Raw genomic sequence first — 19,097 nt, forward strand, 5'->3', positions numbered from 1 at the left:
ACTAGGTCCCCCCGTGTGGTTCTGGGATTTTTGCTCACCGTTCTTGTGATCATTTTGACCCCACGGGGTGAGATCTTGCGTGGAGCTCCAGATCGAGGGGGATTATCAGTGGTCTTGTATGTCTTCCATTTCCTAATAATTGCTCCCACAGTTGATTTCTTCAAACCAAGCTGCTTACCTATTGCAGATTCAGTCTTCCCAGCCTGATGCAGGTCTACAATTTTGTTTCTGGTGTCCTTTGACAGCTCTTTGGTCTTGGCCATAGTGAAGTTTGGAGTGTGACTGTTTGAGGTTGTGGACAGGTGTCTTTTATACTGATAACAAGTTCAAACAGGTGCCATTAATACAGGTAACGAGTGGAGGACAGAGGAGCCTCTTAAAGAAGAAGTTACAGGTCTGTGAGAGCCAGAAATCTTGCTTGTTTGTAGGTGACCAAATACTTATTTTCCACCATAATTTGCAAATAAATTCATTAAAAATCCTACAATGTGATTTTCTGGAAAATTTTTTCTCATTTTGTCTGTCATAGTTGAAGTTTACCTATGATGAAAATTACAGGCCTCTCTCATCTTTTTAAGTGGGAGAACTTGCACAATTGGTGGCTGACTAAATACTTTTTTGCCCCACTGTACCTAACGACCTCCTTTTGCAAGTGGGAAAAAACATTGTGGACAGAGACTTGCTAGCTACGTTAGCTAGCTAGCTGGGATTTTCTACAAGGAATCTGCCTCCCAAAAAAAGCTTCTCCCTGGCCTGTCTCCCCGTCTGGCACAGGTACCCCCACCACACTCCCCCCTCTCTCCCGAGATTTCACTTGCGTCCAGCACACATGCATTTACACACACAGACTTTTTAGGGAGGCTAATTAACGTATGAAGCTTATTATGAAAAACTTTAATTAAGTCAGGATTCCTATTTGACTCAGCCATGCCTCATTGCCCGTCTATCATTTCCTCATCTCCCACCCATCCCTTCTAATGGGACTAATCCTAATGCTCCTCCCTCTTTTTCACCTGCCCCGCTACAAAGTTTCTCCCTGCAGGCAGTGAGTCTGAGGTGCTAAAGGAGCTCCTTAAACATGACCCCAAAAAAACATCTGGGTCAGATGGTTTAGATCCTTTCTTCGATAAAGTTGCAGCCCCTATCATCACCAAGCCTGTCTCTGACCTTTTTACCTGTCTCTCCTCTTTGGGGAGATTCCCATTGCTTGGAAGGCAGCCATGGTGCATCTATTATTTAAAGGGGGAGATCAAGCTGATCCTAACTGTTATAGGCCAATTTCTATTTTGCCCAGTTTACAAAAAGTGTTGGAAAAACTTTTTCATAATCAACTTCTTGACGTCTATAGAATTCTCTCTGGAATGCACTCTGGTTTCCGCTCAGGTTATGGATGTGTCACTGCAACCTTAAAGGTCCTCATGATGTCACCATTGCCCTTGATTCTAAGCAATGTTGTGCTGCTATTTTTATTGACTTGGCCAAAGCTTTTGATACGGTAGACCATTCCATTCTTGTCAGCCGGCTAAGGAGTATCTGAGGGGTCTTTGGCCTGGTTTGCTAACTACCTCTCTCAAAGAGTGCAGTGTATAAAGTCAGAACATCTGCTGTCACCAAGGGAGAACGCCTACGCTCTTCCCAATTTACATCAACAACATAGCTCAGGCAGTAGGAAACTCTCTCATCCATCTGTATGTAGATGATACGGTCTTATACTCAGCTGGCCCCTCCCCGGAGTTTGTGTTAAACGCTCTACAACAAAGCTTTCTTAGTGTCAAACAAGATTTCTCCGCCCTTATTAACCTTGTTCTGAACAACTCCAAAACAAAGCTAATGTGGTTTGGTAAGAAGGATGCCCCCTCTCCCCACCGTTGTGATTACTACTTCTGAGGGTTTAGAGCTTGAGGTAGTAACCTCATACAAGTACTTAGGAGTATGGCTAGACGGTATACTGTCCTTCTCTCAGCACATATCAAAGCTGCAGGCTAGTTAAATCTAAACTTGGTTTCCTCTATCGTAATCACTCTGCTTTCACCCAAGCTGCCAAATTAACCCCGATTCAGATGACCATCCTACCCATGCTAGATTACAGAGACTTTAATTTATAGATCGGCAGGTAAGAGTGCTCTTGAGCGGCTAGATGTTCTTTACCATTTGGCCATCAAATTTGCCACCAATGCTCCGTATAGGACACATCACTGCCCTCTAAACTCCTCTGTAAACTGGTAATCTCTGTATACCAGTCACAAGACCCACTGGTTGATGATTATTTATAAAAACCTCTTAGGCCTCACTCCCCCCTATCTGAGATACCTACTGCAGCCCTCATCCTCCACATAAACACCTGTTCTGCCAGTCAAATTCTGTTAAAGGTCCCCAAAGCACATGCATCCCTGGGTCGCTCCTCTTTTCAGTTCGCTGCAGCTAGTGACTGGAACGAGCTGCAAAAAATACTCAAACTGGACTGTTTTATCTCCATATCTTCATTCAAAGACTCAATAATGGACACTCTTACTGACAGTTGTGGCTGCTTCGTGTGATGTATTGCATTACCTTCTTGCCTTTGTGCTGTTGTCTGTGCCCAAAAATGTTTGTAACATCGTTTGTGCTCCTACCATATTGTGCTGCTGCCATATTGAGTTGCTACCATGTTCTTGTCATGTGGTCTTGCTACCATGCTGTGTTGTCATGTGTTGCTGCCATGCTATGTTGTTGTCTTAGGTCTCTCTTTATGTAGTGTTGTGATGTCTCTGTCTCTGAGGTGTGTTTTGTCCTATATACAGTTGAAGTCGGAAGTTTACATACACTTAGGTTGGAGTCATTAAAACTTGTTTTTCAACCACTCCACAAATGTATTGTTAACAAACTATAGTTTTGGCAAGTTGGTTAGGATATCTACTTTATGCATGACACAAGTAATTTTTCCAACAATTGATTTCAGACAGATTATTTCACTTATAACTGTATCACAATTCCAGTGGGTCAGAAGTTTACATACACTAAATTGACTGTGCCTTTAAACAGAAAATGATGTCATGGCTTTAGAAGCTTCTGATAAGCTAATTGACATAATTTGAGTCAATTGGAGGTGTACCTGTGGATGTATTTCAAGGCCTACCTTCAAACTCAGTGCCTATTTGCTTGACATCATGGGGAAATCAAAAGAAATCAGCCAACACCTCAGGAAAAAAAGATTTTGACCTCCGCAAGTCTGGTTCATCCTTGGGAGCAATTTCCAAACGCCTGAAGGTACCACGTTCATCTGTACAAACAATAGTACGCCAGTATAAACACCATGGGACCACAAAGCCGTCATACCGCTTAGGAAGGAGACGCATTCTGTCTCCTAGAGATGAACGTACTTTGGTGCGAAAAGTGAAAATCAATCCGACAACAACATCAAAGGACCTTGTGAAGATGCTGGAGGAAACAGGTACAAAAGTATCTATATCCACAGTAAAACTAGTCCTATATCAACATAACCTGAAAGGCCTCTCAGCAAGGAAGAAGCCACTGCTCCAAAACCGCCATAAAAAAAAAAACAGACTGACCATCGTTATGTTTGGAGGAAAAAGGGGGAGGCTTGCAAGCGGAGGAACACCATCCCAACCGTGAAGCACGGTGGCAGCATCATGTTGTGGGGGTGCTTTGCTGCAGGAGGGACTGGTGCACTTCACAAAATAGATGGCATCATGAGGGAGGAAAATTATGTGGATATATTGAAGCAACATCTCAAGACATCACTCAAGAAGTTGAAGCTTGGTCGCAAATGGGTCTTCCAAATGGACAATGACCCCAAGCATACTTCCAAAGTTGTGGCAAAATAGCTTAAGGACAACAAAGTCAAGGTATTGGAGTGGCCATCACAAAGCCCTGACCTCAATCCTATGGAACATTTGTGGGCAGAACTGAAAAAGCGTGTGCGAGCAAGGAGGCCTACAAACCTGACTCAGTTACACCAGCTCTGTCAGGAAGAATTGGCCAATATTCACCCAACTTATTGTGGGAAGCTTGTGGAAGGCTACCAGAAAAGTTTGACCCAAGTTAAACAATTTAAAGGCAATGCTACCAAATACTAATTGAGTGTATGTAAAATTCTGACCAACTGTGAATGTGATGAAAGAAATAAAAGCTGAAATAAATCATTCTCTCTACTATTATTCTGACATTTCACATTCTTAAAATAAAGTGGTGATCCTAACTGACCTAAAACAGGGAATTTGTACTAGGATTAAATGTCAGGAATTGTGAAAAACTGAGTTTAAATGTATTTGGCTAAGGTGTATGTAAACTTCCGACTTCAACTGTATATTTTTTTTATCCCAGCCCCCGTCCCCGCAGGAGAACTTTTGGTAGGCCATCATTGTAAATAAGAATTTGTTCTTAACTGACTTGCCTAGTTAAATAAAGGTTAAATAAAAAATAATAATAATTGGCTTTTCAGACTGCAAAAAAATAAATAATAATAACAGATTCGAATCGGATATGCAAATAAATAGGATTTCTGCTTAAGAGCTTTGCACACCTGGAATGTACAATATTTGCCCATTATTAAAAAATTATTCAAGTTCTGTCAAGTTGGTTGTTGATCATTGCTAGATAGCCATTTTCAATTCTTGCCATAGATTTTTAAACCAATTTAAGTCAAAACTGTAACAAAGCCACTCAGGAACATTCAATGTCATCTTGGTAGGCAACTTCCGTGTATATTTGGCCTAATTTTTTAGATAATTGTCCTGCTGAAATGTGAATTTGTCTCCCAGTATCTGTTGGAAAGCAGACTGAACCAAGTTTTCCTCTAGAATTTACCCTGTGCTTGGCTCTATTCTGTTTCTTTTATCCTAAAAAACTCCCTAGGTCTTGCAGATGACTAGCATACACAGAACATGATGCAGCCACCACCATGCTTGAAAATATGAAGAGTGGTACTCAGTGATGTGTTGTTTTGGATTTGCCCCAAACATAAAGTGAATTGCTTTGCCACATTTTTTGCAGTATTACTTCAGTGCCTTGATGCAAGCAGGATGCATGTTTTGGAATATTTATAATATGTACAGGCTTCTTTCTTTTTACTCTGTGAATTAGGTTAGTATTGTGTAATAATTACAATGTTGTTGATCCATCCTCAGTTTTTTCATATCACAGCCAATAAACTCTGTAACTGTTTTAAAGTCACCAAGCCTCTCCGGCAAGTGAGTTATGAAGGACGCCTGTATCTTTGTAGTGACTGGGTGTATTGATACACCTTCCAAAGTGTAATTAATAACTTCACCATGCTCAAAGGGATATTCAATGTCTGTTTTTTTTTCTACCAATAGGTGCCCTTCTTTGCGAGGCATTGGAAAACCTCCCTGGTTCAGTATTTGAGATGGCGGTTGCGATGAAATCAAGGCAGCCCGAGTAGTTGTTCTGAAAAGCTCTGGCCATAATAGAGACAGACACTGAGAGTGGAATGCCTCCAGAAGCCGATGTTGCCATCCCCCGAAACAGTGGTTGCATCGTTAGCGTTAAAAGCCCAGACAGTCCTTGGGAACTGACTTCTCCAGCCCTCACTCACTCACTCAGTGCTGTGTATACAGCTCTGGAACGTGCAGCAAGAAAGAGGCAGACAGAAAGAGAGGAGCAGAGAGGAAAAGAGAAAAGCAGAGGAGATGGAGAGAGAAACAGAGAGGCAGAGAGAAACAAAGAATGGAGTGTGTATTCTAATAATTACTTTAATTGTGTTAATAATAACTATTTGTATACCACTTTTCAATACAAGTTAATAAGTGCTTCACATCATAAAATAAAACGGAGTGCGATGTACAGTAAGGGAGCACTGGGCTGGGATGCCTCCCTCCCTCCAGCGAGGGCCCCCCTGCTAGGCGATAGGATCAACAGGCCTCCAGCAGTCAGTCAGTCAGGTCTTTCCCCTTATTTAACTTCCAACACTACCCCCTCTAAATGAGCCTGCTGAATGAGCCCCTATTAGTGGGAAGCCCACTCAGCCTAGCCAACACTGCAATCCACAAATAATGACTTTCCTGAGAGAGACAGGCAAGGTAGGGGGAAAAAATGTGGAAGAAAGTGATTACATTTCTTGAGATTATGAGATCCCCCGCCAACCATGTGGCTAAATGTTGGCTGAACAATAGAAAGAGACGAGACACAGAAAGACAGAAAGAGAGAGACTCCTCCACAGTCCGCAACTCAGTCAATGGGAACCAGATCATCAGCAAACACAACAGGAAGCCTTTGGGGAGCACATGCATGCAGACCCATAGACAAACATGGGAAATGATCTCTAATGCTGGGGAGGCTGGGGGGAGACCACAGCTCTGCCTCACATTCCTAGAAAACCCCCCAGTCAGGCCGGCTTTGCTTGACTGCACGGCTGCACATTTGAAAAATAGACAAACCGATTACGGCCCTGTGTTTATGTTTCAAAGAGTAATGCAATCCAGTCTCAACTGGGTAAACAGGGGGGGGGGGGGGGTCTAATTGTGGCTCGGAGGAGGGTAGGAGGTAAGACCTGAAGGGTCTACTACAAAACAGGATCAATGAGTTAGCCAGCTTTGATAAAAAAATGACTTCTGGCTGATTAAGAATGCAAAACTTAGATATGTGTTTTTAGTTGTTGTGTCAATTAGACCATGCCCATTTCAAGCTTACAGTGCCTTCAGAAAGTATTCAGATCACTTGACTTTTCCACATTTTGTTACGTTAATTAAAATGTTGTTTTTTCTCATCAATCTACACACAATAGCACATAATGACAAAGCAAAAACAGGTTTTTAGACATTTTTGCAAATGTATATATATATTTAAAAATGAAACATTACATTTACATAAGTATTCAGAACCTTTACTCAGTACTTTGTTGAAGCACCTTTGGCAGCGATTACAGCATCGAGCCTTCTTGGGTATGAAGCTACAAACTTGGCACACCTGTATTTGGGGAGTTTCTCCCATTCTTCTCTGCAGATCCTCTCAAGTTCTGTCAGGTTGGATGTGGAGCGTTGCTGCACAGCTATTTTCAGGTCTCTCCAGAGATGTCCGATCGGGTTCAATTCCGAGTTCTGGCTGGACCACTCAAGGACATTTAGAACTTGTCCCGAAGCCACTACCGCATTGTCTTGGCTTTGTGCTTAGGGTCGTTGGTCTGTTGGAAGGTGAAACTTCGCCCCAGTCTGAGTTACTGAGAGCTCTGGAGCAGGTTTTCATAAAGGACCTCTCTGTACTTTGCTCTGTTCATCTTTGCCTCAATCCTGACTAGTCTCCCAGTCCCTGCCGCTAAAAAACATCCCCACATCATGATGCTGCTACCACCATGCTTCACCTTAGGGATGGTGCCAGATCTCCTCCAAACGTGACGCTTGGCATTCAGGCCAAAGAGTTCCATCTTGGTTTCATCAGACCAAAGAATGGTGTTTCTCATGGTCTGAGAGTCTTTAGGTGCATTTTGGCAAATTCCAAGCGGGTTTTTGTGCCTTTTGCTGAAGAGTGGCTTCCGTCTGGCCACTCTACCATAAAGGCCTGATTGTTGGAGTGCTGCAGAGATGGTTGTCCTTCTGGAAGGTTATCCCACCTCCACAGAAGAACTCTAAAGCTCTGTCAGAGTGACCATCGGGTTCTTGGTCACCTCCCTGACAAAGGCCCTTCTCCCCTGATTGCTCACTTTGGCCGGGCGGCCAGCTCTAGGAAGTCCTGGTGGTTCTACACTTCTTCCATTTAAGAATGATGGAGGCCACTGTGTTCTTGGGGACCTTCAAAGCTGCAGACATTTTTTAGTACCCTTCCCCAGATCTGTGCCTCGACACAATGCTGTCTCTGAGCTCTATGGACAATTCCTTTGGCCTCATGGCTTGGTTTTTGCATTCACTGTCAACTTTGGGACCTTATATAGACAGGCGTGTGCCTTTCCAAATCATGTCCAACCAATTGAATTTACCACAGGTGGACTCCAATCAAGTTGTAGAAACATTTCAAGGATGATCAATGGAAACAGGATGCACCTGAGCTTAATTTCGTGTCTTATAGAAAAGGGTCTGAATACTTATGTAAATAAGGTATTTAATTTTTATATACATTTGCAAAAATGTATAAAAAACAGTTTTTGCTTAGTCATTATGGGGTATTGTGAGTAGTTGCTGATTATTTTTCCTCTTTAATCCATTTTAGTACAAGGCTGTAACGTAACAAAACGTGGAAAAAGTAAAGGAGTCTGTATACTTTCCGAAGGCACTGCTTCTTTCCCCCCCAAATAAGTTATTTCTGAATATTTAGGCAAGTTAGCAGGCTAACTCATTGAGCCTGCTTTGTAGTATACCCTTCAGTGGCAGGATGAAAAAACAACAACAGAACAGACATGAGCCTGTTATGGATACATGGTAAGTGTTAATATGTCAAGCACATTCAGTATTAAACTAAATACGTGACACACACAGACATGTACACAGACACAACAAGAAAATCCCTCCATGACATGGCCTGGCACAATTCTGCACGCAGCTGAAACGCAGGGAGAAACTACTGTCCAATCCTGTTAGTTGAGCCATGGTACGGCAGTGGAGGATAGGATGATACACTATCCTGTATTGATTAACAGTAGATTATGCTTTTCCCAGAACACTGATGGATCCACATAAGTAGTGGCCAGTGTTACTGGGGGTGGGGTTGGGGAAGAAGCGATAGCCTACTGCTATGCACTTCAAGAAAAAGGGGTTGGACAGGGAGGCCCCTTAAGGGGGTTGGATTGCAAGCAAACATCATGCCTGAGAAGAAAAAAAAATAAAAAAAATGTAATAGCTGGAATGGTGGAGCACTTTATTCTATTGCCTTCATGATAAAGCATTAACTTATACAGTTGAAGTTAGAAGTTTACATACACCTTAGCCAAATACATTTAAACTCAGTTTTTCACAATTCCTGACATTTAATCCTAGTAAAAATTCCCTGTTTTAGGTCAGTTAGGATCACCACTTTATTTTAAGAATGTGAAATGTCAGAATAATAGTAGAGAGAATGATTTATTTCAGCTTTCATTTCTTTCATCACATTCCCAGTGGGTCAGAAGTTTACATACACTCAATTAGTATTTGGTAGCATTGCCTTTCAATTGTTTAACTTGGGTCAAATGTTTCGTGTAGCCTTCCACAAGCTTAACACAACAAGTTGGGTGAATTTTGGCCCATTCCTCCTGACAGAGCTGGTGTAACTAAGTCAGGTTTGTAGGCCTCCTTGCTCGCACACGCTTTTTCAGTTCTGCCCACACATTTTCTATAGGATTGAGGTCAAGGCTTTGTGATGGCCACTCCAATACCTTGACTTTGTTGTCCTTAAGCCATTTTGCCACAACTTTGGAAGTATGCTTGGGGTCATTGTCCATTTGGAAGACCCATTTGTGTCCAAGCTTTAACTTCCTGACTGATGTCTTGAGATGTTGCTTCAATATATCCACATAAGTGTCCTTCCTCATGATGCCATCTATTTTGTGAAGTGCACCAGTCTCTCCTGCAGCAAAGCACCCCCACAACATGATGCTGCCACCCCCGTACTTCACGGTTGGGACGGTGTTCTTCGGCCTGCAAGCCTATCCCTTTTTCCTCCAAACATAACGATGGTCATTATGGCCAAACAGTTATATTTTTGTTTCATCAGACCAGAGGACATTTCTCCAAAAAGTATGATCTTTGTCCCCATGTGCAGCTGCAAAACGTAGTCTGGATTTTTATGGTGGTTTTGGAGCTGTTTATTCTTCCTTGTTGAAAGACCTTTCAGGTTATGTCGATATAGGACTAGTTTTACTGTGGATATAGATACTTTTGTACCTGTTTCCTCCAGCATCTTCACAAGGTCCTTTGCTGTTGTTCTGGGATTGACTTGCACTTTTCACACCAAAGTACATTCATCTCTAGGAGACAGAATGCGTCTCCTTCCTTAGCGGAATGACGGCTGCGTGGTCCCATGGTGTTTATACTTGCGTACTATTGTTTGTACAGATGAACGTGTTACCTTCAGGCATTTGGAAATTGCTCCCAAGGATGAACCAGACTTGTGGAGGTTTACAATTTTTTTTCTGAGGTTTTGGCTGATTTCTTTTGATGTTCCCATGATGTCAAGCAAAGAGGCACTGAGTTTGAAGGTAGGCCTTGAAATACATCCACAGGTACACCTCCAATTGACTCAAATGATGTCAATTAGCCTATCAGAAGCTTCTAAAGCCATGACATAATTTTCTGGAATTTTCCAAGCTGTTTAAAGGCACAGTCAACTTAGTGAATGTAAACATCTGACCCACTGGAATTGTGATACAGTGAATTATAAATTAAATAATCTGTCTGTAAACAATTGTTGGAAAAATGACTTGTGTCATGCACAAAGTAGATGTCCTAACCGACTTGCCAAAACTATAGTTTGTTAAAAATAAATTTGTGGAGTGGTTAAAAAACGAGTTTTAATGACTCCAACCTAAGTGTATGTAAACTTCCGACTTCAACTGTAGATTTAGGAGAGTATTTTTTCCCTCTTATAGGGCAATTCCGCCACTTTCAACCTCATATTCATAATCTCCAGCACCAAACCAGTGTCTACATATGTGAAAACAGAGTGGTTCTATGATCTGTGTTGAAAAAAAATATATGAAAAAACTGTGATTTTTAAAACCTGCAACGAGTTTCTAGCTCAAGGGACAGTATTCTTGTCACCGCGAATCGCATAATGTTTGAAAATCATAGTTTTTAAAATGTTTTAACTTTTGATGGTATCATTGGGAAGACATTTTTTACTTTATATTTTTGTTGTTGTTGAGAAATTCAATTATGCACACTCCTCTCCACTTTGACCAGTGTGACATAGCTCTGCCGTTGGCCACAAGCAGTGTCCCCCCTTTCCTGCCCACGCCACCAAATCCTCTGACATCACACTAGCCAGTAGACAATGTAGCACCTGGTTTGGCTCACTATGCAGAAAGCCATCACTTACAAGAAGAGCAGAGGATCATGGTGACCTCCTAACATATTAATCTGTTTGGCTAATCTACGCCGGCCACATTACTGTCCATCTCCTCTGGCTAATTTGTGAAAACACTGGCCAGCTGGCCTGCACTATTGATTTATTGGAGGATCCGGGGTGGTGAGAGTCAGCAAGGAGCAGAATAGCAGGATAGCGGTGACAGCGGTGCAGTGTGGTGTGGGTGGCAAGGACCCCTCTCCATCCTGTTAACAAAGGATAGAACATCTAGATCTCCAGTTTCTAGGAACTCCATCAAGTGGAGGACTTCCAGGAACTAGGGGACATTGGGGCCAACTGCAGGGTGGTTCACAGAAGGGTTGATGGGGGCTGGGGTGGCGGCTGGGTCACTAAGGAACCCTAACCCATATTGAGTTTCAAGAGAGTCAACCTGGTCTCAGGATGCTCTAAGCTAATTTGATCCAGGCTTAATGGCAACTTGAATGGCTCTGTGTTGTGGGTTTCCAGCCTCTTCGTGTTCAAATAAATCAATTTGGTAAAAAGCGGTGGCTTCACACTTTTTCCCCCCCGGTGACAAATTTGAGAAAGGGGTGGCCAGGTCTGTTGTCATAACCTTTCTTAGAGAGGCTTAGAGCTTATTGGATAAACTTGCAGCCTTGATGCACTTGGGGGTAAACCGTTTCCAGGGGGCATTTTTGAAGAGGAGAACCAAACAGTTTCCATTCAATTACACCGTCACCACCCACATCCCATCCCATCACCCACCCCAACTCCAGAAAGCACACAAAAAGTTGAGAGGCCGCCCCAGTAAACTCGTTAATTTTCCTCAAGCCCTGAGTTTAACAGGTTTAAGGAGACTGCATGAGTCAAACCTGGGTCTGCACCCGACCTTGTGCAGGAAACGCCATTTAGGAAAACAGAAAAGACGTGTGGTGGGTGCGGTGGGTGCGGAGGTTGGGGGGGGGGGGGGGGGGGGGGGGTTGATTACTCAGCAAGATACACAGTGTTCTGAGTCATTAGCCTCACAGCCAATTTGTTCAATAGCTCTGCCATAATTCAATCAGGGCCATGCGGGACTCAGGCCTGCTGGCAACCTCCACTGGCATGAGTTTATTTATTTATCCATTGAGGTATTGGGCTCTGTCACTGAAACAGGGCCAGGGGAGGGTCCTTCTAGGGGGAGAGTAGCTAACTGCTTATAGTTAGGCTCCAAATACAGTAGGTAGGTATAGTCTCAGTGTGGGGTAGGATCTGGGGTTATGAAACATACATTCATAACAGGCCTGACTCAACACTTCCCCAAAGAGGTGGTGAGAGGTCTCTGTCATTATCTGACTGGGAGATAAACATCGTACATAACATGTAATGTAAAACCGCTTCAAAGATCATCTTTTTTTTCTCCCGCTTTCTTCGTCAAATCCTTAAACTAGCCCTGTCGTAATCGTAGCATTGAAGACAGAGTCGGAGAGTGACTTTTACTTTCTCTCAAAATGTTTTCCTGGAACCGTGTTGTTGAAGTGAGGAGGGCAGTGAATTCTGTTGTTTTAATCCTTTGCCCCATTGTTCCGGTAGGGCTGTTTTTCGAGGAAGCAGACATACGGATAATTCAAGATAGTAACACAATACCTGTCTACTTTTGTAATGAGCAGATCGAAATGGGAGGAACAAGACAAGCCTTGCCATAGGCAGACAGCAGGGGCAGCGGAGGCAAGACGGCAGCTTGGCATTGAGAGCCGCAGGTAGTTTTGCATGGCTGAAGATACAAACTGGGTTTGTACACACAGGCACACAAGGGCAACATCCTTTCCTTTTTGCTTCACAATAAACAACCATGATTTCCCTTTGTTTATTTATTGTAGCATCTTAGTGAACGCTTTTTGCGTGGCCGTCTTTTTCCAGGTGGGGGAGAGGTGTAGTCACAAGGCACAGTTTCAATCAGTGTACTGCCTTTATCGTGTAGTAGAGATGTATGGCCAGGCCGTTGTGTCTGCTATGCTAATAGAAGCAGGAGTCTTTCAGAGAGCTGGCCAAGAGCAGCACAAGCTTGTCCCTGTAGGGTCGATGCATCAATACCAAGCTAATAATCCCGCTACCTCGGAGGGCCGACCCTCGCCAGTGACCCACCGCAGTCTGCTCCCCCCTGTCCCCAGAAGACTAGAAGGAGGAGAAAAATAGGACACTTTGCTCTTCCTCACGTTTATGTATCGACTGAGCCCACTAGGGGCCGTCTGCTATCGATTGTGCCTCTTTTCTTCGTGGCTGAGACAGGCGCTTGGTATGGGCGGCACGTATGGGCTGGGGTCTTTGTTGTTGTGCATGTGTGCGTGTGTGTTGCCAGTGCTATTGCTGCTGTGCTGCATGCTGTAATTTTAGTCAGGCAGGGTAATTAGATGCTTGACCGTTCTGGTCCCGGTGGAGGTGGTGGGGAACGGGTAGTGGTGTGTGTGCGCGTGTGTGCATTAGTGTGTGTGTGTGTGTGTGTGTGTGTGTGTGCGTGCGTCTGTGTGTGTCTATGTAAGTGAGGGGACAAGGGACATCCGTTGTCAGCCAGAGCCAATGCAATCCAGTTAACAGATGAGTCATAAACATAATCATACACACATACAGTACCAGTCAACAGTTTGGACACACCTACTCATTCATGGGTTTTTCTTTAGTTTTACTATTTTCTACATTGTTGAATAATAGTGAAGACATCAAAACTATGAAATAAAACAACAGGACAATGACCCAACACACCTGCAGGCTGTGTAAGGACTATTTGACCAAGAAGGAGAGAGATGGAGTGCTGCATCAGATGACCTGGCCTCCACAATCACCCGAACTAAACCCAATTGAGATGGTTTGGGATGAGTTGGACAGCAGAGTGAAGGAAAAGCAGCCAACAAGTGCTCAGCATATGTGGGAACTCCTTCAAGACTGTTGGAAAAGCATTCCAGCTGAAACTGGTTGAGAGAATGCAAAGGTTGAGAGTTGAGACTGGTTGAGAGTTTGCAAAGCTGTCATCAAGGGAAAGGGTGGCTACTCTGAAGAATCTAAAATCCCAAAAATATTTTGATTTGTTTAACACCTTTTTTGGTTACTACATGATTCCATATGAGTTATTTCATAGTTTTGATGTCTTCACCATTATTCTACAATGTAGAAAATAGTAAAAATAAAGAAAAAACCTTGAATGAGTAGGTGTAATATAACTTTTGACTGGTACTGGACATGCACGCACACATGCACGCACACATGCACCCACACACACACACACACACACACACACACACACACACACACACACACACACACACACACACACACACACACACACACACACACACACACACACACACACACACACACACACACACACACACACACACACACACACACACACAGACAAACAAGTGCAGTGGACTTCCTAATTGCATCTCCTTCTCCTCAGATTGAGCCCAGCTGAGGGAAGATGGTGTAAACTAAATGTGAAGCGGAGCCAGACCCTCAGCTAAATCACCTTAGGGATGAGATTCCAAACATGACTAGCTTCCAGTATCTAATAATCAAAGGTTCCTCTCAAGGGGGAAACCTCACCCAAAACAGCAACACAGTCATGACAAGACAATACAGTTGAATCTACAGAAATTATACACAAACAAACACACGCACACGCACGCCCGCACGCACAAACACAACTCTTTGCATTTATCCCCACAAGAGGAGAACCATGACGTCACCTTTTTCTATTCTCCACACCACAGTGTATTTTAAATAGTGAAAGTTAACCCACTTACTCCACCTAGGGGGGATTTTGGTAACTACATCTACCAGGGTTGGGCTCAAATTGAATTGAAGGCAGTCAATTCAGAAAATTATTTGAATTTAAAATTCAGAAATGTTAAAACTCTTAAAATATTATTGAGAAGTGATTGAAAATAAATTCCCTTTTTCGATTATTGAATACAAATTTTTGTTTACTTCCTGATTTGACTGCTTTTAATTCAAAGCCCAACCCTGACATTACAGCCAAGCACAATTGTGTCAACTTCACTGTGGTAAAACAAAAATATCCTTATACTGTATACTATTATATTCTCAAAGCAGCCAAATTACAAATGGATGTGTGAATAAATGACATAAACTATACAAATATGTTTCCGGTTCTTGAATTTCCTGTACGGTTATTGCAAATGAACTTTCAGTTGAACCCTTTGACCAGATGGCACATCTATTTTTATCATTTTATTTTCCACTGAAATATCATTTTATTCTATAAAATTGCTTTAATTCATATTTACACTCAGTGAACTGTACTGTTGGCTTGACACGTCCACATATTGTAACGGCAGATTTCCTCCTCTTCGTCTGAAGAGGAGGTGTAGCAGGGATCGGACCAAGACGCAGCGTAGTAAGTGTCCATGTTTTAATATAATCAACTGAACAAGACACAATACAAAATAACAAAAGTGAATCTAACCGAAACAGTCCCGTGTGGCACAAACACTGACACAGGAAACAAACACCCACAAACCAACAGTGAAAACAGGCTACCTAAATATTCCCAATCAGAGACAATGGAAAACACCTGCCTCTGATTGAGAACCATATCAGGCCAAATGACAAACCTAAACATAGAAACACATAACATAGACTGCCCACCCCAACTCACGCCCTGACCATACTAACTAAAGACAAAACAAAGGAAAATAAAGGAAATAAGGTCAGAAACGTGACACATATCTCTCTATTTCCTCTCTGCCTTTCCCCCCCATTGATGTCATTCTGGACATGGCTGTCTCCCCAATCCCCCCATTGTCACCTATTCTTCACCCACCATCCTTCTCTCTCCCTTTCTCCTCTCCCCTTTCCCCTCACCTCTGTGGTGACGTACAGTACCAGTCAAAAGCCTTAATGACAGCTTTGCACACTCTTGGCATTCTCTCAACCAGATTCATGAGGTAGTCACCTGGAACGCATTTCAATTAACATGTGTTCCTTGTTAAAAGTTAATTTGTGGAATTTCTTTCCTTAATGCGTTTGAGCGTTAAGAAAAAACCTTGAATGAGTAGGTGTGTCCAAACTTTTGACTGGTACTGTAGTTATTTATCAAACAGAGGACAGCTCCACATCGCCCCCTCTCTACCACCCACCTTTCCTTCATCTATCTCCACTGCTTCCCTCATTCCTTCTCTCCATCTCTCTCCACTGCCTCCTTCCTTCTCAACATCCCTCTCCACTGCGCCCCTCCTTCATTCTCTCTATCTCTCTCTACTGCCTTCCTCCTTCCTTATCTTCATCCCTCTCTACTGCCCCCCCTACTTCCTTCTCTCCATCCCTCTCCACCGCCCCCCTACTTCCTTCTCTCATCCCTCTCCACTGCCTTCCTCCTTCCTTCTCTCCATCCCTCTCCACCGCCCCCCTACTTCCTTCTCTCCATCCCTCTCCACCGCCCCCTACTTTCTTCTCTCATCCCTCTCCACCGCCCCCCTACTTCCTTCTTTCCATCCCTCTTCACTGCCTCCCTACTTTCTTCTCTCCATCCCTCTCCACCGCCTCCTACCTTCTCTCCATCCCTCTCCACTGCCTCCCTACTTCCTTCTCTCCATCCCTCTCCACCGCCCCCCTACTTCCTTCTCTCCATCCCTCTCCACCGCCCCCTACTTTCTTCTCTCATCCCTCTCCACCGCCCCCCTACTTCCTTCTTTCCATCCCTCTTCACTGCCTCCCTACTTTCTTCTCTCCATCCCTCTCCACCGCCCCCTACTTCCTTCTCTCATCCCTCTCCACTGCCTTCCTCCTTCCTTCTCTCCACCGCCCCCCCTACTTCCTTCTCTCCATCCCTCTCCACCGCCCCCTACTTTCTTCTCTCATCCCTCTCCACCGCCCCCCTACTTCCTTCTTTCCATCCCTCTTCACTGCCTCCCTACTTTCTTCTCTACATCCCTCTCCACCGCCCCCCTACTTCCTTCTCTCATCCCTCTCCACTGCCTTCCTCCTTCCTTCTCTCCATCCCTCTCCACCGCCCCCCTACTTCCTTCTCTCCATCCCTCTCCACCGCCCCCTACTTCCTTCTCTCCATCCCTCTCCACCGCCCCCTACTTCCTTCTCTCCATCCCTCTCCACCGCCCCCTACTTTCTTCTCTTCATCCCTCTGCACCGCCCCCCTACTTCCTTCTTTCCATCCCTCTTCACTGCCTCCCTACTTACTTCTTTCCATCCCTCTCCACTGCCTTCTACCTTCTCTCCATACCTCTCCACTGCCTCCTACCTTCTCTCCATCCCTCTCCACTGCCTACTACCTTCTCTCCATTCCTCTCCACTGCATCCTACCTTCTCTCCATCCCTCTCCACTGCTTCCTACCTTCTCTCCATCCCTCTCCACTGCCTCCTACCTTCTCTCCATCCCTCTCCACTGCCTACTACCTTCTCTCCATTCCTCTCCACTGCATCCTACCTTCTCTCCATCCCTCTCCACTGCTTCCTACCTTCTCTCCATTCCTCTCCACTGCATCCTACATTCTCTCCATCCCTCTCCACTGCATCCTACATTCTCTCCATCCTTCTCCACTGTTCCCCTCCTTCCTTCTCTCCATTGCCTCTTTCCCCTCCATCCCTCACCTCTTTGGTGACGTAGTTCTGTACCAGACTGGGTCTCCCCCCATCATCCCTATTCTTCTCTATTCTTCTCACCATCCTTCTCTCCCTCTGTTCCCCCCTCCCTTCATCTGTTCCTCATTCCACCCTCACTTATTTTGTGGTCCCGTGTGGCTCAGTTGGTAGAGCATGGCGCTTGCAACGCCAGGGTTGTGGGTTCATTCCCCACGGGGGGACCAGGATGAATATGTATGAACTTTCCAATTTGTAAGTCGCTCTGGATAAGAGCGTCTGCTAAATTACTTAAATGTAAATGTAAATGTGTTGTCCTCTGTACCAGACAGTCCATCACCCTCCCTTCATCTCCCTGCCCCTTCATCCATCTCTCCCTCCATCCCCCCTCACCTCCTTAGTGACGTTGTCCTGCACCAGGTTGTAGAGGGGCACGATGCGGCTGACCTCCAGCAGGACAGGGATGGGCGAGGGCTGCTCGCGGCCTGCCTGACGGCACAGGTGGCAGGCCGACGGGCAGCTGCCCTTCTCTTCGCAGCGGATCTCCACGCCACTCACCAGGTCCTCTGTCAGCAGCTGGGTCTTCAGCAGCCCAGACAGGTAGCTGATGAAGGGCATGGACTTGAGCTCGCGCCTGCTTCCCTGGTCTGTCGCCTCTGGGAGATAGAGAGAAGGAGAGAGGGCAACTGAAAAACAGTCTATAGTCTAACATCAGATTTTATCAGTCCTAACCTTAATCATTAGGGACATGGAGAAATAGCTGACCCTGTGTCAGTGGTTGGGAGCAACATCTACCTATCCCAAAAAACACATTGTGTGAATGACAAGAGACTTTCCTTTTCGTTTAGCTTTATTTAAATAGATTAGTCTCATTTTGAGATTAAATCTCTTCGCGAGAGACCTCATCATTGTTGATAGAACGGTGTCTGAACGACAAAGGACCAGAGCCAAACCCTAACACACGCAAACATGCATCGAAGTACGTCCGCCACATGTCCTGAATCGCCCATAACACAGGGCTGACAGCTGCATTCACGTCTTCCTATCCACTCCGTCTCCACTCCCCCAAAACGGCTCATATCAAAATACACAGCCAGTGATAGGGGAGTTTCACATGGCCGCCTCACTCACATCACATGTGCCACCATCTGGATCTACTTTCTATTGAGGTAAAACAAAATAATCCCTCATTGTCATCAACTCCTCCACCGGGAATGAACGGAGGGTGATGACTTATTCCTGAAGTAGTGTAAATAAGCATTGTTTGATTTTCTCATCGACAGTGGGATTCTTGCGCATAACGTACCGAGCCAGTGGGCTAACAATGCTACGTTGGAAAGAAGTGAAACAGGGAGTCATGTTAATTGAGTGTTGAGTGTTTCCCTGGATGGAAGGGAGGATGGAGGCATGGAGGGAAGTATACAGCCATGTGTTGGGAAAGCAGCAGATGTGCTGTCTGTCTGTGTTGATGGGAGGAGAGACCGGACACACAGCAAATTTGCGATCAAAATTTTAACACCCACAGTGTTAAACGTAACACTTTCTTGTGTATATATAGC

At 44.4% G+C, this 19,097-nt stretch overlaps 1 protein-coding gene across 1 annotated transcript in view; it reads right to left on the reverse strand.

Annotated features, from left to right (window-relative positions):
- The window catches only part of LOC120020998 (astrotactin-2-like), a 521,153-nt gene that overhangs the window by 96,112 nt on the left and 405,944 nt on the right, over positions 1-19,097 (reverse strand). The window contains exon 19 of the mRNA XM_038964662.1: positions 17,932-18,194. Coding sequence (XP_038820590.1) covers positions 17,932-18,194 — 263 coding nt within the window. The remainder of the gene's footprint in view (positions 1-17,931; positions 18,195-19,097) is intronic.

This window comes from Salvelinus namaycush, chromosome 26, assembly GCF_016432855.1.
Source record: "Salvelinus namaycush isolate Seneca chromosome 26, SaNama_1.0, whole genome shotgun sequence".
NCBI classification, from domain to species: domain Eukaryota; kingdom Metazoa; phylum Chordata; class Actinopteri; order Salmoniformes; family Salmonidae; genus Salvelinus; species Salvelinus namaycush.